This window comes from Macaca nemestrina, chromosome 13 (assembly GCF_043159975.1).
Source record: "Macaca nemestrina isolate mMacNem1 chromosome 13, mMacNem.hap1, whole genome shotgun sequence".
Taxonomy (NCBI): Eukaryota; Metazoa; Chordata; class Mammalia; order Primates; family Cercopithecidae; genus Macaca; species Macaca nemestrina.
In genome coordinates this window covers 119365374-119388018 of record NC_092137.1, presented here as the reverse complement: position 1 = coordinate 119388018, position 22645 = coordinate 119365374, and the positions used below count along the sequence as shown (strand labels likewise).

The 22645-nt window shown below is 38.3% G+C and overlaps 1 protein-coding gene across 2 annotated transcripts in view; it reads left to right on the top strand.

Annotated features, from left to right (window-relative positions):
• LOC105490089 (eukaryotic translation initiation factor 5B) overlaps positions 1-22645 on the top strand; it is a 62991-nt gene that overhangs the window by 35986 nt on the left and 4360 nt on the right. Inside the window, exons 10-21 of one of the 2 annotated variants that reach the window (XM_011755393.3) lie at positions 2448-2737; positions 5410-5517; positions 5712-5822; positions 8588-8655; positions 9185-9326; positions 16739-16870; positions 17239-17421; positions 17565-17726; positions 19989-20120; positions 21586-21717; positions 21828-21904; positions 22036-22200. In XM_011755393.3, coding sequence (XP_011753695.2) covers positions 2448-2737; positions 5410-5517; positions 5712-5822; positions 8588-8655; positions 9185-9326; positions 16739-16870; positions 17239-17421; positions 17565-17726; positions 19989-20120; positions 21586-21717; positions 21828-21904; positions 22036-22200 — 1702 coding nt within the window. Of the gene's footprint in view, positions 1-2444; positions 2738-5409; positions 5518-5711; positions 5823-8587; positions 8656-9184; positions 9327-16738; positions 16871-17238; positions 17422-17564; positions 17727-19988; positions 20121-21585; positions 21718-21827; positions 21905-22035; positions 22201-22645 lie in introns of both variants that reach the window. The other variant, XM_011755392.3, reaches the window with a different exon arrangement.

Here is a 22645-nt window from a genome sequence, read left to right as displayed (position 1 = left end):
ACTAACAATGTGTAATGTTATCCTCTAACAATGCAGGGGCTTTAGAGTACTTGAATGACATTTACCCAATACTCTGTTTAGATATCATTGCTCTCGGCTGGGCGTGACGACTCGCACCTGCAATCCCAGCACTTTGGGAGGCCGAGGTAGGCAGAGCACTTGAGATCAGGAGTTTGAGACTAGCCTGGCCAACATGGCAAAACGCCACCTCTACTAAAAATACAAAAATTAGCTGGGCATGGTGGCATGCGCCTGTAATCCTAGCTACTCACGTGACTGAGGCACAAGAATCGCTTGAACCCGGAAAGCGTAGGTTGCAGCCAGTTGAGATTGCGCCACTGCATTCCAGCCTGGGCAACAGAGTGAGACTGTATCTCAAAAAAACCCAAAAAAGATATAATTGTTCTCATTTTTTTTCGTTATCTATTTAAAACCTCATCTTAGCTTATATTTTATATAGTCAGTACTTACAAGTTTACCCACATTATTAACATTTTGTCGTGCTTCATTTCCTGCATCTTTGACCTTCCGTTTGAGATAATTTCTTCCTATCTGAAGAACACTTTAGAGTTTTGTTTTTTTTTTTTTTTTAAATGAATCAGTTAGACATTCTGTTTTGCTTTGTAAAAACATCTTTATTACATCTTCGTTCTTTAGTTTTATATATTTACTGAGTGAGGAATTATTGGTTGAAGTTTAACACTTTTAAGTTATTATTCCCTTGCCCTGGCTTTCATTGTTCCTGTTGAGAAGTCAGGTATCAGCCTCAATTTTTCATGTGATTTTGGTTTTTAGCAGTTTTATCATGATGTAGCCAGAATAGGTTTTTTAAAAATACATTCTGCTTGTAGAGCTTTGTTAACATATGGTTTTATGTTTTTATCAGTTTTATGTTAGGAGCCATTTTCTCCCTCAGAATCCCAATCATGTCTCTGATAGGCCCTCTTATTGTATCATTGTTTCCTGTTTTCTTTTCTGTATTTTCCACCTAGTGAGTCTCTGTTGTGGTTCATTCTGGATTGCTTCTCTTGACTCTCTTCTAGGTCACTGATTTTCTCCTTGGCTCTTTCTATTCTGAGGTTAGGCCCACCTTTTGAATTCTTAATTTCATTTGTTGTATTTTTCAGTTTTAGTATTTCCATTTAACTTTTTTTATAGTTTTAATTTACCTTCTGAAGTTTTAACTTTGTCTTTTGCTTCTGACTGAACGTTAGAAGCACAGTCATTTTAAAATTTTGGTTTTATAACTTTATGAAAGTCCTTTTGGTGTTTTATATGTTGGTTCTTCTCATGTAAATTGTTTTCTCATGTGCCTTGTTATTTTTATATATGTGCTGGATATTTTGCTTGGAGAAGTAATTTGAGGTCAAGAATGATGTTTTCTTTTCTCCAGAGCTACTTTATATGTTACTTCCACAAGGTACCTGAGTGAACTAGCAATATGGAATCATCTTATTCTAGACTTAGAATCCAGAGGATCTGAAGGTGATCTGCCAATAATGGGGAGATCCTGTTTATTTCTTATTCATCCTTATTCCTAGGGTACAGCTCTTCATGATTTTACCCCACAGTAAGAGTGTAACCCAATGTCTGCTCACTGCACCCTCTTGAACTCTTAGTATTCTTGTAGGTCTGGATTCCCAGTGCAGCTTAGCCTTTCATCTGCCTCCTCCCGAATCAACAAATGACCATAAGGGGAAAGTGGCACTAAAGACTGTTCTCACCTCCTTGGGTTTCTGTTCTCCCATGGATTCTGGCTTACTAATGCTGACTTCAATATGGATTACTGCCTTAAGGTTTTACTGTTAAGTGACAGACTTCGTTTTAGCATGTAGACAAACACCTTGCATTTATGATGTATGAAAACACCGTGTTACCTCCCTAAGTACAAGTTGAGCCTCTGAAATTCAAAAATCTGAAATCTGAAATGCTCTAAAATCAAGTTTGAGCACCACTACGTGACGCTCAAAGGATATACTCATTGGAGCATTTCATATTTCAGGTTTTTCCTATTTCGGATACAAATATTCCAAATTAAAAAAAATACGAAGTAAGTATAGAATGCAAATATTCCAAATTTTAAAAAATCTGAAACAGTTCTGGTCCAGGCGTTATTTCCTTCCCCTACTTTAAAGCAGGCTTGTCCAATCTGCAGCCTGTGGGCCACATGCAGCCCAGGATGGCTTTCAATGTGGCCCAGCACTAATTCGTAAACTTTCTTAAAACATGAGACTTTTTTGTGTGATTTTTTTTTTTTTTAAAGCTCATCCACTATTATTAGTGTTAGTGTGTTAGTGTATTTTATGTGTGGCCCAAGACAATTCTTCTTCTAATGTGGCTCAGGGAAGCCAAAAGATTGGACACCCCTGCTTTAAAGTCTCTTATCTTGATATAAATCGATCATATTAATGCTTATTTATTTAAAAATATATTTGCCTTTCTAGTAGAAGGAAACACAGTTCATATAGAAGTAAAAGAAAACCCTGAAGAGGAAGAAGAGGAGGAGGAAGAAGAGGAAGAGGAAGATGAAGAAAGTGAAGAAGAGGAGGAGGAGGAGGGAGAAAGTGAAGGCAGTGAAGGTGATGAGGAAGATGAAAAGGTGTCAGATGAGAAGGATTCAGGGAAGACATTAGATAAAAAACCCAGTAAAGAAATGAGCTCAGATTCTGAATATGACTCTGATGATGATCGGTCTAAAGAAGAAAGGGCTTATGACAAAGCAAAACGGAGGATTGAGGTATTTATTCTACCCTTTCTCTTTACTTTCTTTCTTCTCACTCCTCTGTGATTATTAAAACTGTACAACTAAAGGCTTTGAACAGCACTTTATATATCCTCAAGAATAGAATACTTTTCAGTTTTTGTAATGTTGAAATATTATTGGCCTTCGATACTGGTCTTACCCAAGGACCCCCCTCTCTTACCTGAGATAGAATGGTGTGACTACTTTATTTTTTTCTTGTTTTCTCCAAATTTTAATGTGCTCTTGGAGTGATAGTTTGAAAGTATGCAGAGGTATTCTGAGCATGTGCCCTCTGCTTATAAACATCAGTTATAAGCAGTTATAAGCATCAGTTTGCCTCACATATTTAGGTTAGTCGCCCTGAGGTATCTGATCACTTCAGTTGTTTAAATCTGGTGGGTTGATGAGGCTTCTGTTTAGTAAAGTCCAATGCCTGATGGGCTTTCTGTATTTTTCCTGCTTAATGCCGTAGATTTCAGTGGCTTCAAGAGAAAGTTTTCTTTAGTTCTGTCAGCTTAATGTAAATAATACATTAAAAACTAGTTTGCTTGAGGATATTATACTATTTTAAAGCTAAAAACTATTTTAGCTTTCCTTTTTGTGTATTACTAATTTTTCAGTTTTTTAATACCTATATATCAACATTTGCCTTTTCTCCTGTAAAGTCTAAGTATGGATAAATTGTCTAAATTTTTAAAGGACTAAGAGGGTTTGTTATTCTAAATTAGGGTTTCTCAGCCCTGGCACTATTAAAATTTGGGGGCCAGATAATTCTTTGTTGTTGGGGACAGGGACTGTTCTCTTCCTTGTATGATATCGAACAACATCTTGGCCTTTACCTGCTAGATGCCTGTAGCATTCTTCCCCAACTGGCACCTCCGTTACGACTGTCTTTTCCCATAGCACCTGCTCCCACCAGCTCCCTTGCCATATACTCATGTTCGAGAGAGTGATGGAAAATCTGTACTGTGCTTGCTGATTTACAAACAAAATAAGTATAAAGCAGAAGAGCTTCTCAATTATCCTACTCCCTAGATTAGTTAATGGTAGTGTGTATGAGCTTCATGTTTTTAAAAATAAAGGCCCTAGCCCCCAGTATAGTCATATGGAGGGTTAGGGCTTCAAGGTAGGAATTTTGGGGAAATGTTCAGTCCATAACAAACTTCATGGATCCATAAACTTTGCTACGTATTATGATTTTCTGAAATTCACTCCATTCCTGGGTCAGAATCTCCATTGTGGAATGGGATTTGTATTCTTGTGCTGTCATTGCTTCAGTATACTTAGAATTTCTGAGTCGGTTTGTAACTCATTGCCCTCTAAAAATTTTGATACTTCACTAAGTGTGGGAGAGAGAGGCAGTCGTCCGCCATGTCAGATAAAGTCATGATGTTTGAATTTGAGTTGTATGTACTGTGAGGTTGTTGGGTACTACTGTTTGCTAGTGAATAAGTCCTACTTTGTACTCATCCCTGGCATCTCACTTTTGGTATTTTAAAGAGTTTTTCAGTTTCAGTTTCTACCAAAAAATCTAATGTCTAGTACTAGAAATGCAAGTAAAGAGTTCTTACAGAAATGGTTTTTAGATGAAAAATAGTTTTGTAAATGACATTACTTCATAGTTTTTGCTTCAGGCGTTTAATTTGAATGCCAACTTTATTTGAAAGGTCATTTCAAAGAAAAACTATTGCTGGCATGTGTTTTTGGTCCTCAGAAAGCTGAAGCATTTCGGTCAGTGCAACAGGAAGCACACTGTGGTTCGAGGAAAAGCTTTCTCGCCCTTGCTGGTGTTCATGGGAGTGGTAGAACCTCGGAAAGTCAGGACATGTTACACTTATTTAAGCTGAAGCTTAAATAAACGGTCTCCTCCTTGAGAAGTTTTATAGCGTTCGTATATTGGATAAAAGTGTGTAATACATTGCCTTTAAAAATCTTTAAAATTCTGGCCGGGCGCGGTGGCTCAAGCCTGTAATCCCAGCACTTTGGGAGGCCGAGGCGGGCGGATCACAAGGTCAGGAGATCGAGACCACAGTGAAACCCCGTCTCTACTAAAAATACAAAAAATTAGCCGGGCGCGGTGGCGGGTGCCTGTAGTCCCAGCTACTCAGGAGGCTGAGGCAGGAGAATGGCGGGAACCCGGGAGGCGGAGCTTGCAGTGAGCCGAGATCGCGCCACTGCACTCCAGCCTGGGCAACAGCATGAGACTCCGTCTCAAAAAAAAAAAAAAAAAAAAAATCTTTAAAATTCTTAGGCTGCAGTGAATTTTTAAAAATGTGCACGCTCACCTGTTTTTATGTAAATCCTCACACAAATTCAGGGTTGCTCTATATAGTCAGTATTATGGGAAGATTGATTCGTTTCGTAGTCATTCTATTCCATTAAAGTAACTATGTACAAAAGTATTCAAAAATTTTGAAATGACACTTTATAATATTCCTATTCATATTCAGCAGTGCTACTGTGAGATCTAAACAGGTTTTTCCTTGTCCAAAGGTGCTGTGGTGGGAATTAGATTGTAATGTTCACATTATAAATTGCAATTATGTGTAGTCAAATCAACAGAGAACTTGGATGCAGGCTGTGGCATTCTTTTGCCAAGGCAAAACAGAAAATAAGGATAGTGAGGATTTGATGTATTTAATTTTTGATTTTTTTTTCTTTCCTAGAAACGGCGACTTGAACATAGTAAAAATGTAAATACCGAAAAGCTAAGAGCCCCTATTATCTGCGTACTTGGGCATGTGGACACAGGGAAGACAAAAATTCTAGATAAAGTAAGAAACTATTATATGTATTGATAGAATTTTGAAAATAAGTGAATGGTACCTTATAAAAAAAAAAAACTTTTGAGACCAATAGGATATATAGGCAATTCTGCTTACAATAAAGAAGTTGCTAATCTCTTATTATTTTTGCTGCTATCTTTTCTATGTCGAAATACCAATCTGAACTTGCTGTCTTCTCATAGCTCCGTCACACACATGTACAAGACGGTGAAGCAGGTGGTATCACACAACAAATTGGGGCCACCAATGTTCCTCTTGAAGCTATTAATGAACAGACTAAGATGATTAAAAATGTAAGTACATTGTATTTCATATATTTTAATCTCTTACAAAAATTAAGATATGAACTATTTCAAACATAGAAAAAGGACGGAGACTAGTGTAACAGCTCCATATAGTCACCATTCGGAATTAATATGTATTATTTTGCCTATTTTGCTTTAGATCATTCTTTTTAAAGAATAAAACACTACATATTATAGGAGCTCTCACATTCCATTTCCTTCCCTCCCTTTCCCAGAGGCAGCCACTATTCCAGTTAAGTCATTCGCCTCCATGCTTTAACACTGATACCATTTATCCCCATAATTTAAAATTTTGTTTCGTTCTCTACTGTTTTTCCCTTCTAATCTAATCCATTTCTTTTCTTTTTGTCCCATATTTTTCTACTTGTTTGGAGGTATTCAGTTTATGTATGTTAGATGTAACACAGATAAATGTAAAGCTTAAAGAATCAGTATAATGCACACCACCCTTTAAGTGTCACCTTTGTTGGGCAGTAGAACCTTGCAGGCTACTTCAGAAGCCCTCCAGGTGTAGCTTTCCAATCAAAGATGTCCAGCCACAACTTTTTAAGATAATCTCTACCTTTTAATATGTTAGGAGTTGCAAAATGTTGATACTTGAACTCCATCAGCCATTATTGGATTACTTCTATAGAGAAATGTTGCCTAATCTACTATTTGGTTATTCAGTGATGGGTTATTTAGGAAAGGTAGAATTAATACCTGATCCTTTACCTTCTTTTAACCAGCTTTTAAAATAAAAAGTGACCAATATGATTTTTCTTTTTTTCTATTTTTTTTTTGCCCCTCATAGAGACAGGATCTCCCTATGTTGCCCAGGCTGGTCTTGAACTCCTGTGCTCAAGCGATCCTCCCACCTCAGCCTCCCAAAGTGCTGGGATTACAGATGTGAGCCACTGTGCCCAGCCTGATTTTGTTTTGTATTATTATGAACTAATGGATTTAAACATATTTACTGTGCATTAGTCCATTTCAGTTATTATTGTGCTGAGATAGTCCCATCTTTGCCCAGTGGTTGGCTCCTGAATCTTTCTCATACAATTATGGTTGTCCTAGTTTTGGTTGCATTCATGCTGTCTGGTATAGCAGGATATTCCAGGCTCATGTAATACAGAAACTACCCAGACTGAGAACTGGGCCTTGAAACAATTCCTCAGTTTCATTATCACAGAGCAGGTGAAAGTGGTAGCTTTGGAACTGAGAAGCAATAAGTTGAAAAACAGAGCATATGTTATTACATGCTAATGTCTCCTTTTTTTCCTTATTTAGTCTTGGTTCTGCATGTAAAAAGAGTCTATGAGTTTTGTCTCTCCAGTTTTTGTTTTGTTTCTTTGCAATTGGGTTTTATGAAGCTTGTCTTCTAGTCAATTCCTAAGGAAGGGATTAGAAGAATTAACATTCCTTGAATTTTTAAATATTGAAGAGTTATTTTGTGGCCTTTATACTGGAAAGTCAGTTGGCCACATATAAAATCCTTGGTTGACATTTTCATTCTTTAAGTATCCTGTGTCCAATTTCTTCTCGCATAAAGTATTGCTGTTAAGTTTGATCATAAGCTGATTTTCATCTTTTTACAAGGCATATGGTCATTTTACATCTTGGTGTTGGTTCTGAGTTTTCCAGTTATGTGGTGTTCTATTATAATATGTAGTATTGAATTTTTATTTTAGAACAGTTTTTTTGAATTATAACTTTTCAAATTTATAATTTATTTTCTTCCTATTTTAAGTAATATTTCTATGTTTTAGTCACTAGAGAAGAGGGTTCATAACACCTTATTCCATCAGTTGCCAGAACTTGAACTCTCATTGTTATTTTAGAACATCAGGAACAAGGTTATTATTAGGCCTGTATTAAAGTTCTTGGGATAACCTTTATATGACAATTGTAATTACTTATTGTTAGTATATAAGACACTGAAGTGAAAATAATTGTGGTGCTTAGTGAACATTGATTTACGACCACCAGAATGCATATCTGAAATGTTTTACGTTGCATTATTTTTATGTAGATCAGGATACCAAATTTTGAAAGATCATTTGGAGATTAGCAAAAAGAAAATGTAGATAAGCATAATACAAAAAAGGTGTGTGTGTGTGTGTGTGTGTGTGTGTGTGTGTGTGAGAGAGAGAGAGAGAGAGAGAAATTAGTTGGTCAGTGTTACTTTTTATACTAAAAGGGAATGTCCAAATGAGATCAGTTGTAATGTTATTTCCATTCATTTATGTGCTTTTGTCCAGAAAGTCAAGCATTTATGACATTATTTGAATACAATAGGGTATGCATTTACTCTTTAACATTTTTGATCAGTGTGGTAAATTTACTTTACAACATACTTTTGGGATATATTTGGAGTCAGAATTGCTTTAAAATTGGACCAGGTAACTTTTCCCAATGCTGAGAACCACCTCTTGCATGTCAGATTTCTATGGATTATTTCAGATGACTGCCCTGTGATTTGTATCACCACTTACTTAATAATCTGCTCAAACTTGGACTACAGTCATAGTTTTAAGACCCTAAGAAAGGAGATATTTTCTCATTTAATTTTTTTTTTTTTGGTTAAAATTTCTTTGGATTTTAGTGAAAATACTGACAATTGTACTTTGCTGGTTAACTCACTGTTTTTAAAGTCACTCATATGGAAAAGGGACTAGTGATACTTCCAGAGTTTTATGGCAAAAAGATTGTTTTGTAAAGAAGCTTTCATGTCTGACTTCCTTAAGCTTTGCACTTTTCCCCACTGTTTCTAGTTTGATAGAGAGAATGTACGGATTCCAGGAATGCTAATTATTGATACTCCTGGGCATGAATCTTTCAGGTAAGACCAATTTGAGTCTTTTCTCATCAAGCAAACTACTTGAAACCATTAAGTCTAAAAGTTCAGTGGAGTCATTAACCTTTGAGTAGTAATTTGATCTCTATAACTACCAATCCTCCTTTGTACTTCATTGATTTAGTAGTGTTGTCTTTGAATACTTGTTTTTTGTAGAGGGAAGTCTTTACTGCTTGAAAGGAGCAGAAAACGTGCTAATACATGCCAGGCCTGTCTCCCGTAAAACCCGTTACAAGTGGAATATTGTGCTGTTGTCTCTTGCCCATGTTGTTTAACACAGAAAACTTGATCAGCAAAATTATCAGAAATATTAGTTGGTTCTAAAACTAGCTCATTCCACTTGAGGTCGATTCAAGTGACTGTTATATGAGCATTTGGCAATTTAAGGGCTAATAGTACTTGAACAATTTAATACATATACTCTGTTTGTTTGGGTTTTACAAAGAAGTTTAAAAGTTTTAAGAAAAGTATTTCAAGATTTTCTACTTATAGATCTTTTCCTTCTTTTCAACAGTAATCTGAGAAATAGAGGAAGCTCTCTTTGTGACATTGCCATTTTAGTTGTTGATATTATGCATGGTTTGGAGCCCCAAACAATTGAGTCTATCAACCTTCTCAAATCTAAAAAATGTCCCTTCATTGTTGCACTCAATAAGGTACGTGCGCCTTCTGAAAAATTAACCTAGGAAAACACGTTTCTTAATTTTTTGTGATTAAAAAAAGTGGTATAATTAACATACAAGCATGGCTTATTTCATTGTGCTTCACTATATTGTGTTTCACAGATATTGTATATGTGTATAGTTTTTTGTTGTTTTTTTTTTGTTTGTTTGTTTTTTGAGACATAGTCTTGCTCTGTCACCCAGGCTGGAGTGCAGTGGCACGATCTTGGCTCACTGCAACCTCTGCCTCCTGGGTTCAGGCAATTCTCCTGCCTCAGCCTCCCAAGTAGCTGGGACTACAGGCGCTCGCCACCATGCCCGGCTAATTTTTGTATTTTTAGTAGAGACGGGGTTTCACCATATTGGCCAGGCTGGTCTCGAACTCCTGACCTTGTGATCCACCTGCCTCAGCCTCCCAAAGTGCTGGGATTACAGGCGCGAGCCACCGCGCCCAGCCTTTTAAATAAAATTTGTAAGTTTATAGCAGCCTTGCATCAAGCAAGTGTATTAAGTCTATTGGTGCCATTTTCCCAACAGCATGTGTTCACTTCTTGTCACATTTGTTAATTTGCAATATTTCAAACTTTGTCATTATTACATCTGTTACAGTTATCTGGGATAAATGATCTTTGTTATTATAATTGATTTGGGGTGCCACAAACCACACCCCTATAAGATGGCACACTTAGTCAATACATGTTGTGTGTGTTCTGACTGCTCCAGCAACCAGCTGTTCCCTTGTCTCTTTCTCTCTCCTTGGGCCCATTTCCTGAGACAGTATTGAAATTAGGCCAATTAATAACATTACAATGACCTGTAAGTGTTCAAGTGAAAGGAGGAGTCGCATGTATAATATCAGTCCAGCCGCAACACTCCCTTAAGCCAAAGCCTAATCTAAAGCAAGGCCCTCTCTTCAGTTCTAAAGCTGAGGAAGGTGAGGAAGCTGTCGAAGAAAAGTTTGAAACTAGTAGAGGCTGGTTCATGAGGTTTAAGGAAAGAAGCTGTTTCTGTAACCTAAAAGTACAAGGTGAAGCAGCAAGTGCTGATACAGAAGCTGCAGCAAGTTATCCAGAAGCTCTAGCTGAGATGATTGATGAAGGTGGCTACACTAAACAACAGATTTTCAATGTAGGCAAAAAAGCCTTCGGTTGGCAAAACATTCCATCTTGGACTTTCAGAGCTAGAGAGGAGAAGTCACTGCCTGGCTTCAAAGCTTCGAAGGGCAGGCTGACTCTCTAGTTAGGGTCTAATGTGGTTGGTGACTTTAAGCTGAAGCCAATGCTCATTGACCATTCTGAAAATCCTAGGGCCCTTAATAATTATGCCAAATCCATTCTACTGTGCTTTATAAATGGAAATATAAAACCTGGATGATAGCACGTCTGTTTATAGCATGGTTTACTGAATATTTTAAGCCCATTGTTGAGACCAACTCCTCAGAGAAAAAGATTGCTTTCAATGTATTACTGCTTGTTAACAGTGCACCTGATTACCCAAGCTCTGATGGAGACACACAAGGAGATTAATGTTTTCGTGCCTGCTAATATAGCATTCATTCTGTAGCCCATGGATCAAGGAGTGTCTTCAACTTTCAAGTATTGTTACTTAAGAAATACATTTTGTATGGCTATAGCTGCCATAGATTGAGATTCCTCTGATGGATTTGGGCAAAAGTTGAAAACCTTTTGGAAAGGATTCATCCTTCTAGATGTTATGAAGATTTCTGTTCATGATCCATAAAAGTACAAAATATAAACATTGATAGGAGTTTGGAAGAAGTTGATTTCAACTCTCATTTATGACTTTGAGGAGTTCAAGATTTCAGTAGAGGAAGTCACTGCGGATGTGGTAGAAAAATAGCAAGAGAACTGGAATTAAGTGGAACCAGAAGATGTAACTGAGTTGCTGCAATCTTAAGATAAAACTTGAACAGATGAGAAGCTGCTGCTCATAGGTGGGCAAACAAAGTGGTTTCTTGAGGTGGAGGTCTACTTCTGGTGAGGATATTGTGAACAGTGTTGAAATGACAAAAAAGGATTTAGGATAGCAGTCAACCTAATTGATAAAGCAGTGTCTGGGTTTGAGAGGATTGACTACAGTTTTGAAAAAAGCTCTATTATGGGTAAAATGCTGTAAGCAGCATTGCATGCTACAGATGGATTTTTTTTTTTTTTTTTTTTTTGGAGACAGAGTTTCACTCTTGTTGCCCAGGCTGGAGTGCAGTGGTGTGCAATCTCAGCTCACCGCAACCTCCGCCTCCCGGGTTCAAGCGATTCTCCTGCCTCAGCCTCCCGAGTAACTGGGATTACAGGCATCTGCCACCACGCCCGGCTAATTTTTTATTTTTAGTAGAGATGGGGTTTCTCCATGTTGGTCAGGCTGGTCTTGAACTCCAGACTTCAGGTGATCTGCCCGCCTCGGCCTGCCAAAGTGCTGGGATTACAGGCGTGAGCCGCTGTGCCCAGCCAGTAAATCTTTCATGAAAGGAAGAATCAGTTAATTGATGGGACAGATTTCTTTGCTGTCTCTTTTAAGAAATTGCTACAGCCACCCCAGCTTTTATCAACCACCATCCTGATCAGTCAGTAGCTATCAACATCGAGCCAAGACCCTCTACCAGCAAAAAGATTATGACTTGTTGAAGAATCAGGAGTTCGTTAGCATTTTTAGCAGTATTTTAAATTAAGGTGTATACATTGCTTTTTAAAAAAAGATATACTGCTATCACACACTTAATAGACTACAATATAATATAGTATAAGCATGTGTATAAGAAAATGCACCCCATGCTAAGTGTTTATTTTAATTTGACAAATTTCCAACCACTGTCATTCCAAAAAAGTTCTCTCACATTACTTTGCAGTCATTCTCCTGCCCTCCCTAAACCCAGGCTAGTATTGATCTTTCTGTGTCATACGGACTAGTTGTGCCTGTTTTATGATTTCATATAAATGAAATCATATAGTATGTAATTTTTTAAGTTTGGCATTTTTTGTTACGTTATTACGCTTTATTCATGTTGTCATTATATGTATAAAAGGTTTTTCCTTTTTATTGCTGAATAGTAGCCCACTCTCCGAATAATGCTGCACTTCATCCATTTGTCTGTTGAGAATTCCTGTTTCTGCATATCTTTGTGAATAGTCGCCCTACCTTCAGCATTCTAGTAGGTGTGTAGTTGAGGGCTAAATTATTGTGGTCTAGTTTGTTTCCACAGTGACTAATGGCTTTATGCAGCTTTTCACGTACTTATGCTTAGAGAGAGATGACAATATCTGTTTCTTTGAAAAGTTCAAAATCCTTTGTTCTTTATTAGATTGTTGTTTTATTGTTGAGTTTTAAGAGTTCTTTATACTTCTGGTTCTATGTATATAACTCCTTTTTTTGGGCCGGGCACGGTGGCTCACGCCTGTAATCCCAGCACTTTGGGAGGCCGAGGCAGGTGGATCACGAGGTCAGGAGATCGAGACAATCCTGGCTAACACAGTGAAACCCTGTCTCTACTAAAAATACAAAATATTAGCCGGGCATGGTGGCGGGCACCTATAGTCCCAGCTACTCGGGAAGCTGAGGCAGGAGAATGGTGTGAACCCAGGAGGCGGAGCTTGCAGTGAGCCGAGATCGCACCACCGCACTCCAGCCTGGACGACAGAGCAAGACTCCGTCTCAAAAAAAATAAAAATAAAAAAATAACTCCTGGCCGGGCGCAGTGGCTCACGCCTGTAATCCCAGCACTTTGGGAGGCCGAGGCGGGCGGATCGCGAGGTCAGGAGATCGAAACCATCCTGGTGAACACGGTGAAACCCCATCTCTACTGAAAATACAAAAAAATTAGCCAGGTGAGGTGGCGGTGCCTGTAGTCCCAGCTTCTAGGGAGGCTGAGGCAGGAGAATGGCGTTAACCCAGGAGGCAGAGCTTGCAGTGAGCAGAGATCACGCCACTGCACTCCAGGCTGGGTGACAGAGTGAGACTCCGTCTCCAAAAAACAAACAAACAAAAAAAACCAAAAAACTCCTTTTTCACTTGTATGTACTGCTGATATATTCTTATGGTCTGGGACTTGGGTTTTCATTTTCTTTGTTTTGTTTTTTTGTGTGTGTGTGTGTGTGTGTGTGTGTGTGTGTGTGTGTGTGTTTTGGTGACTGTCTCTCGCTGTATCCCAGGCTGGAGTGCAGTATGGCACACGCTTGGTTCACTACAATGTCCGCCTCCCAGGCTCAAGCGATTGTTGTGCCTGAACCACCAGTAGCTGGGATTATAGGCATGCACCACCACACGCGGTTGGGGCTTCTTTTCTTTTCTTTTCTTTTCTTTTCTTTTCTTTTCTTTTCTTTTCTTTTCTTTGTGTGTGTATGTGTGTGTGTATGTGTATGTATGTGTGTTTTAGTAAAGATGGGGTTTTGCCATGTTGGCCAGGCTGATCTCAAACTCCTGGCCTCAAGTGATCCACCACTTTGGCCAACCAAAGTGCTGGGATTACAGGCATGAGACACTGTGCCCAGCCTCCTTTTCTTAATAGTGTGTTTTGAAGAGAAGAAATTTCTGATTTTGGTGAAATGCAATTAATTTTTATATTTTATTTATTTTTGGGACAGGGCCTTGCTCTGTCGCCCAGGCTGGAGTACAGTGGCATTATGTCAGCTCACTGCACCTGTGCCTCCTGCGTTTAAGTGATTCTTGTTCCTCAGCCTCCCAAGTAGCTGGAATTACAGGTGCACACCACCACACCCAGCCAATTTGTATTTTTAGTAGAGACAGGGTTTCACCATGTTGGCCAGGCTGGTCTTGAGCTCCTGACATCAAGTGATCCGCCCACCTTGGCCTCCCAAAGTCCTGGGATTTCAGGCATGAGCCATCATGCCTGGCCCCCATTAATTTTTTTTATGATTTGTGTTTTATGTAAGTAATCTTTTCCTATCCCAAGTTCATTACATTTTTCTCGGGTGTTTCCAGATGTTTAATAGTTTAAGCTTTTACATTGAGATTGATGATCTTTTTTTATATAGTGTGAGGTCAGGGTTTACTTTTTTTCCATAGAAATATTTTGTTATTTAAAGACTCTTTGCTGAAAAGATTATTTTTTCCCCCATGGAATTAGTTTGGAATCTTTGTCAATAGTTAGTTGACCATATATGTCTGTTCCTAGAATCTATCTTTTGTTCCAGTGTTCTGTGTACATTCTTATGCTACTACTACCCTGTCTCATTATAGCTTCATAGTAAAGTTTTGAAAACTGGTAGTGGTAAATCCTTCAACTTAGTTTTTCTTTATATTGTTTTGGCTATTTTAGGTCCTTGGATTTCAATATAAAGTTTTCAAAAAAAGCCTTTTAGGATTTTGATTGGGATTGCTTTTCAATCTGTAGATAAATTTTGAGAGAATTGGTTCTTTTAGCAATATTGCATCTTCTGATCAGTGAACCTGGTATCTCTGTACATTTACTTAGTCCTTCTTTACCATTTTTTAAAATTATTTTTTATTTTATTTATTTTTTTAAATAGAGACAAGATCTCACTGTGTTACCCAGGCTGGTCCTGAACTCCTGGGCTCAAGCAGTCTGCCTGCGTCAGCCTCCCAAAGTATTAAGATTTAAGACAGCCACCATGCCTGGCCAGGCCTTCTTTACTTTCTCTTGGCAATATTTTGTAGTTTTATTGTCCACACGTTGAACATATTTTTCTGAATTTATCCCTAGGTATTTCATGGTTTAATGCTGTTGTAAATAGCATGAACATTTTTTTGATTTCCAGCTGTTTATGACATTTACATTCAGTTTGTATCTTGTGACCTTGTTAAATTCACTGATTAGGCCTAGTATCTTCTTTTGTAAATAATGTGGGTTTTTCTATGTATGTGATTATGTTATCTGCTTATAAATGCAGTTTTTCCCCCTTATCTACATGCTTTCTACTTCTTTTTCTTCTTTATTGTACTAACTAGACCTTCTAAATAATATTGAATAGAAGGAATGACAGTAGACGTCATCCTTTCGTTATTCCTGATATTAGGGGAAAGTGCTCAGTCTTTCACTCTTACGTATGATGTCAGCTGTAGGTTTTTTGTGTTTTTTGTCAATGCCCTTTATTAAGTTTGAGGAAGTTTCCTTCTATTCTAGGTTGTTTAGAGTGCTTTATGTTTTTATTTCTTTAATCATGAATGGTTGTTGATATTGTCAAATTCTTTTCCTGCATATTTAGAGATGTTCACGTGGATTTTCTCCTTCGTTCTGTTAACAACATAATTACTGTTGAATTTTTAAAATGTTAAACCAACTTTATTAAAATAAACCCTGGTTGGTTGTCATTTGTTATCCTTTTGATATATTGCTAGATTTGATTTGTAATGTTTCATTGTTGTTTTTGTGTCTGTGTTCATGAGTGATATGCATATGTAGTTTTCTTGTAATGCCTTTTATCTGGTTTTCATATCAGAGTAATGTTGGCCTCGTAAGATGAGTTGAGAAGTATTTCCTCCTCTGTTTTCTGAAAGAATGTGCAGGAATTGAATTATCTGCACATTCAAATTATTGAATTAGCTTTTGGTTATTCAATAACCAAATATTGAATTATCAAAGAATTAGCTTTTGGTTTTATTGATATTCTTTTCTGATATAAGCATTTAAAGGTATTAATTTCTAAGTACTAGTTAGACATGTTTTTATTATTTAGCTTTACAAGCTTCAGGCTTTTCCTTTAAAGGTGTTGAACATGTTTATAAATACTCTAAGGACCTCATATTCTAATTTTAACATCTGTCATTTCCTACTGATTTGTCTCCTTAGTAGCATTCAGAGTCATCTGCTTCTTTATTTGATCACCCTAAACTCAGTCCCCAGATTATGCTTTTGGTTGGGTGGTTGTTTGGCTAGTCAGTATTTTTCATTTCTTCTATGCTCATTTATCTCTCTTGTTGAAAAGTGAGGGAAAATAGATTCTGTCATTAACAAAACAGGTTTAATCCTAATTTGAGCAATAAAACAATTAAAATAGGCTGTTCCCTAAGACAGAAAATATATATACATTTTTAAGTTTTTGGTATATAATTTTATAGTGATGGTACTTGCTGGGATTGATTGTTCCTGTTACAAAAACTGTTTTGGAATTTCAACAATATACATTAATAGTTTTAGGATAATTCTAGGATATTATCTTTTGCAAACAAATGACAGCCACTTAGGAACTCATGGAGGTTGACAGGGCAGCATGGCACTGCAGCAGTTTCTAATTTAAGAGCAGGTGCCGATAAGCAGTCTGAAAGGAGCTTTTGGTACAGTAAAGTGTATGAGTAAGTCAGTCACACTGTTCTGTATAGATGAGACATACATGAGGAATTTTCTGGAGCTATTAATGCAATTCTTGAATGTTCTGAATTTTTTAGAGCTCTTTCTCATGAAAAAACTTTTTCAGATTGATAGGTTATATGATTGGAAAAAGAGTCCCGACTCTGATGTGGCTGCTACTTTAAAGAAGCAGAAAAAGAATACAAAAGATGAATTTGAGGAGCGAGCAAAGGCTATTATTGTAGAATTTGCACAGCAGGTAAGAAGGCTTCCTTCTTTCCGAAGAGCCTATCTCAGAATAGTTATTATGTTATCTTTATAAGGAAGTCAGTGTTTTCGTTAATACTGGTTCTTTTCCTCTGTTGACAGCAATTACTTTTTTAAAATTCTTCTTCCTTTTTCTCCTTTTTCTTTGCAGTCTGAATACTTTAATTTAGAAAACTGAGTTGACTTAGAACTACTTTGCTGTAATACAGTTAATGCTTATAGAATATACATGATGATTTTTAGTTTTTATGAGGAGTTTCAAAATGACGAGCCATTTGCTCATTCGCCTTCTAGTTAGTCACACCTATTCCAGATACGTTTTCTTTACAGCCTGGCGTTTTGGATGATTTTTGCTCCTAGGGTTTGAATGCTGCTTTGTTTTATGAGAATAAAGATCCCCGCACTTTTGTGTCTTTGGTACCTACCTCTGCACATACTGGTGATGGCATGGGAAGTCTGATCTACCTTCTTGTTGAGTTAACTCAGACCATGTTGAGCAAGAGACTTGCGCACTGTGAAGAGCTGAGGGCACAGGTGATGGAGGTAATGATCAATTTTTCAGTTTATTGTTTTTTTTTTTTTTTTTAAATGGCAAGTTCCTTGAGTGGAGGATATTGACTACTTTCAGATTTAATGAACATGGTGCATTGTATGTACGTCTTTCTCTTTGTAATAACGTCTTGTAGGTTAAAGCTCTCCCAGGGATGGGCACCACGATAGATGTCATCTTGATCAATGGGCGTTTGAAGGAAGGAGATACAATCATTGTTCCTGGAGTGGAAGGGCCCATTGTAACTCAGATCCGAGGCCTCCTGTTACCTCCTCCTATGAAGGAATTACGAGTGAAGGTACGCTGAGGTGGTAAGCGTTGACACAGGGGGACTTGTAAAGTTCTGCTGAGATTGTTTCCTCACCTTTAAAGCTGTTTGACTTAATACAGAACACATAACATCCCTCGCTCTCCCTTTTATCTTAGATGTCATCGTACTGGAAGGCCTGTCTGTCAAGAGTAGAGATGCGTGAAAGTACCTGCTTACCAGACTAGGCCTTTCCCAGATACTAAACTACATTGTTTTGGTTCTACACTGCTAACTACAGTTGACTCTTGAACAACATGAGGGCTAGGGGTACTGACTCCCTGGCCAGTTGAAAATCCACATATATTTTTTGACTCCCCAAAAACTTAACTCCTAATAGCCTACCATTGACCAGAAGCCTCACCGATCACATAAACAGTCGGTTAACACGTTTTGTATGTTTTATATATTACATACTGCATTCTTACAATAAAACAAGCTAGAGAAAAGAAAACGTGATTAAGCAAATCATAAGGAAGAGAAAATAGATTTCCTATTTGTTAGGTGGAAGTGGATCATCATAATGGTCCTCATTCTTCTCCTCATGTTGAGGAAGCTGACAGGGAGGAAGGAGAGGGGTTGGTCTTGTCTTTGGTGGCAGAGGTGGAAGAAAATCTGAGTGTAAGTGGACATACGCAGTTGTTCAAGGGTCAACTGTCGTTTTTTATTAACATTTTTAATTGTGAAATAAAATAATTGCTCCTGAAAAGTACACAAAACATAGCAGAAAAGTTTAACACATTTTTGGGAAGCAACCAGATGGAGAATGAGAATGCTGCTGGTGCCCAGAAGCTTCCTGTGTGCTTCTTCCTGATCAACCCTCCCCACCTTCCCCTCCTACCCCCAGACCTTTCATAGTTAACCATGGTTGCATTTTATGATAGTAACAGATATCCTTGCTTTGCTTTGTTTTTGTGTCTGAGAGTACTTCCCTTAGACGTGTCTATAGACTTTATGTAGAAATGGAGTTATTCTAAGTGTGTACTTTTATAGCTGGCTTTTTTTTTTTTTTTTTTTTTTTTGGGAGATAGGCTCTCACTCTGTCGCTCAGGCCGGAGTGCAGTGGTGCAGTCACAGCTCACTGCAGCCTCAACCTCCCTGGGGTTCAGGCGATCCTCCCACCTCAGCCTCCTGAATAGCTGGGACTACAGGTGCACACCACCACACCTGGCTAATTTGTTTACAGATGGGACTTTGCCATGTTGCCCAAGCTGGTCTTGAACTCCTGGGCTCAAGCAATCCACCCACTTTCATCTCCCCAAAGTGCTGGGATTATAGGCATGAGCCACTATGCCTGGCCTATATCTGGCTTCCTTTAGTGAAAAAAATGCATATAATTTTAAGATTTCTTTTCCATGGTGTGACTGTATCACAACATATCTATCTGTTCTGTTGATGGGAAATGTAGGTGATCTCCAGTTTTATTTTATTTTTTATTTTTTTTTGAGACGGAGTCTCACTCTGTCATCCAGGCTGGGATTATAGGTGCATGCCACCATGTCCGGCTAATTTATTTATTTTCAGTAGAGATGGGGTTTCACCATGTTGGCTAGGCTAGTCTCGAACTCCTGACTTCAGCCTCCCTAAGTGCTGGGATTACAGGTGTGAGCCACCGCACCCAGCCCAGTTTTTTATTTTTGTTCTTACTAACGATGCTGCTGCTGTGAACTTTTGTGTATATCTCTTGATGTGTTTGTGCCAGTTTCCCAGGGTATGTATACCTAGGAGTGAAGGCCACACTTGTCTACAGTGGGTGTAACAAATTATATTCTCAACCGCAGTATTAGTTTCATTGTTTTACATCTTCATCAGTTCTTGGATGTCAGATGTAAAATTTTTTTGCCATTCTGGTGTGTAGCTCATTGCCGTTTGAGTGTGCATTTGCCTAATTGTTAACCTGGTTGGTCATTTAAAAATGTTTATTAGCCATTTCTTTCCTCCTTCGTGAGATGTACGTGTTTCTTCTGCATTATCTTCCTTACAGATGTAGATGCGCTTGTATATTCAGGATGCTGGCTTGTTAGTCGGTGTGTTTGGCAGGATCTTCTACTCTTGTGACTTTTTTTTTTCCTGTGGTGTTTTGAGAAATGGAAATATTTCATTTTAATGTTAAACTTATCAATCTTTTATTTTGTGGTTATTGCTTTTCGTGCCTAGTTTAAGAAACCTCTAAGATCATGATGAGATTCTATCATCTCCTACTGCTAACCACTTTTAAAGTACATTTGGTAACAAATGTTTTTCTCTCTATAGAACCAGTATGAAAAGCATAAAGAAGTAGAAGCAGCTCAGGGGGTAAAGATTCTTGGAAAAGACCTGGAGAAGACATTGGCTGGTTTACCCCTCCTCGTGGCTTATAAAGAAGATGAAATCCCTGTTCTTAAAGTAAGTTCATTTAACATTTTTTTCCTCAAAAGTTCTGGCACGTGTCAGCATTGCACACGCTAGGGATGGTGACCACAACTGGCTTTGTCTTTGTGAAGCCCGCCGTCTCTTGGCCTCTTAGCAAACTTGACGCTTTTGAATTACTTCAGTTTGTACAGTCATAGGAATTGGTATGATTTTTATGTGTACTAGAATTATAAAAATAATGCATTTTATTCAAATAAAAAAATGAGTCAAAAGCTACAAGTTGGCTGGGCATGGTGATGCACGCCTGTAACCCAGCTTCTTGGGAGGCTGAGGCAGGAGAATCACTTGAACCTGGGAGGCAGAGGCTGCAATGAGCCGAGATCATGCCACTGCACTCCAACCTGGGCGACAGCAAGACCCTGTCTCAAAAAAAAAGCTAGAAGTTGTATATTCTTTTTTGGCCCATGTCCATTGTAGTTTCATAAAAGTGGACTTTGAGCCATAGTTTGTTCACTTGCCAAAGAGAAAATATAACTGTTCCCAGCACATGGCTCTTGTGTCCTGGGGCCATGTTTGTTAAGCAGCATCAAGTCATGCTGTTGGGAATAAGCTAGCTCAGGGCCAGGGAGAGATTAGAACAGGCCTGCCTCTTCAGCCAGTCCTGAGTATGGAGTGGACTTATGTCCCTTCAGTGGCTTTGATAAACTTGTTTTACTTATTTCTGGTTAAAATCTCTTCTTCCATTTCTAGACGAGCAGTGATGGAGGAAGGAGCTGCTGAGATCATGAGATTATGGTATTTCCTAGTTAACATAGTCAAGCTGAGCTTTTGGGCTATCGTAACACATTACAGTTTTTTTTTTTTTTTTTTTTTTTTTTTGAGACGGAGTCTCGCTCTGTCGCCCAGGCTGGAGTGCAGTGGCTGGATCTCAGCTCACTGCAAGCTCCGCCTCCCGGGTTCACGCCATTCTCCTGCCTCAGCCTCCCGAGTAGCTGGGACTATAGGCGCCCGCCACCTCGCCCGGCTAGTTTTTTGTATTTTTTAGTAGAGACGGGGTTTCACCGTGTTAGCCAGGATGGTCTTGATCTCCTGACCTCATGATCCGCCCGTCTCGGCCTCCCAAAGTGCTGGGATTACAGGCGTGAGCCACCGCGCCCGGCCCACATTACAGTTATATGGTGCTTTTTTAACTTTAAAAATATTTTTCTTCTCTATTGTTTAATTCTACCCACCCATCTATTATATTTGCCAAGTGGAGCAGAGATTAAACATATTTCAAAATTAGCAAACTTAAGACACAGGTGAAGTGAGATACAGTCAGGGTGTGGCCCCCAAATCTCCTCCTCCATTCCAGCACAGGTTCTGTTATGCCCTGCTCTATCTAAGCCTTAGTTTCATATTTGCAGATAAGTACTTGACCAAAGAAACACGATTTAATTCTAGACTGCTGAGGATAGAGGTGTGTTGACAACCTTATCAAATCTGATTTCTTTACAAGGATGAATTGATCCATGAGTTAAAGCAGACACTAAATGCTATCAAATTAGAAGAAAAAGGAGTCTATGTCCAGGCATCTACACTGGGTTCTTTGGAAGCTCTACTTGAATTTCTGAAAACATCAGAAGTGCCCGTAAGTAATTACACTTAGCTCCACAAGTGAGTGGTGGTTGGTCGTGGTTTTTGGTGCCATTACCATTACCTGATACATAGAGATAAACATGGAAACTCCCATTTTTTCAGTATGCAGGAATTAACATTGGCCCAGTGCATAAAAAAGATGTTATGAAGGCTTCAGTGATGTTGGAACATGACCCTCAGTAAGTAATTTTTCTTGCTATGAAGGCTTTCATGTTACTTACCTATCTTAAAACTGTCCTATCTTTAAAAACTGTCCTCTGTGACATACTGTTTTTCATTGAATGGTTTTTGATGTGTTTTAACCTTTTAGGTATGCAGTAATTTTGGCCTTCGATGTGAGAATTGAACGAGATGCACAAGAAATGGCTGATAGTTTAGGAGTTAGAATTTTTAGTGCAGAAATTATTTATCATTTATTTGATGCCTTTACAAAATATAGACAAGACTACAAGAAACAGAAACAAGAAGAATTTAAGTAAGTTACTGTTTTTATTTACTTCGACTCTTTGTTAATGAACATGATTGAGAATTACTGCATTCTAGAAAGGGCTGTAAACAGCAAAATCATGGCATTTACTCATCTACCAGAGGCTGCATCCTGAAATGGTGTGTTGCAAACCAGAAACCCAACATACTGGGGACATTCCAGCAGTATGCAAACAAGTCTTGTCTGTGACTTCAGTTTAATATAATCTTAGCAGGCTTGGGTCTTGTTAATGGGTTAGTAGTTATTAAATTTTGGGACTTTATCTTGCTCATCTGGGATTACACAGATTGGAAGTAACAAAACTTGAGTGAGGAAAACTGGGAAATAAGGTGAGAGATTCTGTGGGAGAGAAGTCCATTCCTGTAGCAAACTTTCCAAGTACTCACAGTGTAGGAATTAACTACATTGCTGCAGTGGTAGAGGAAGCATCAGC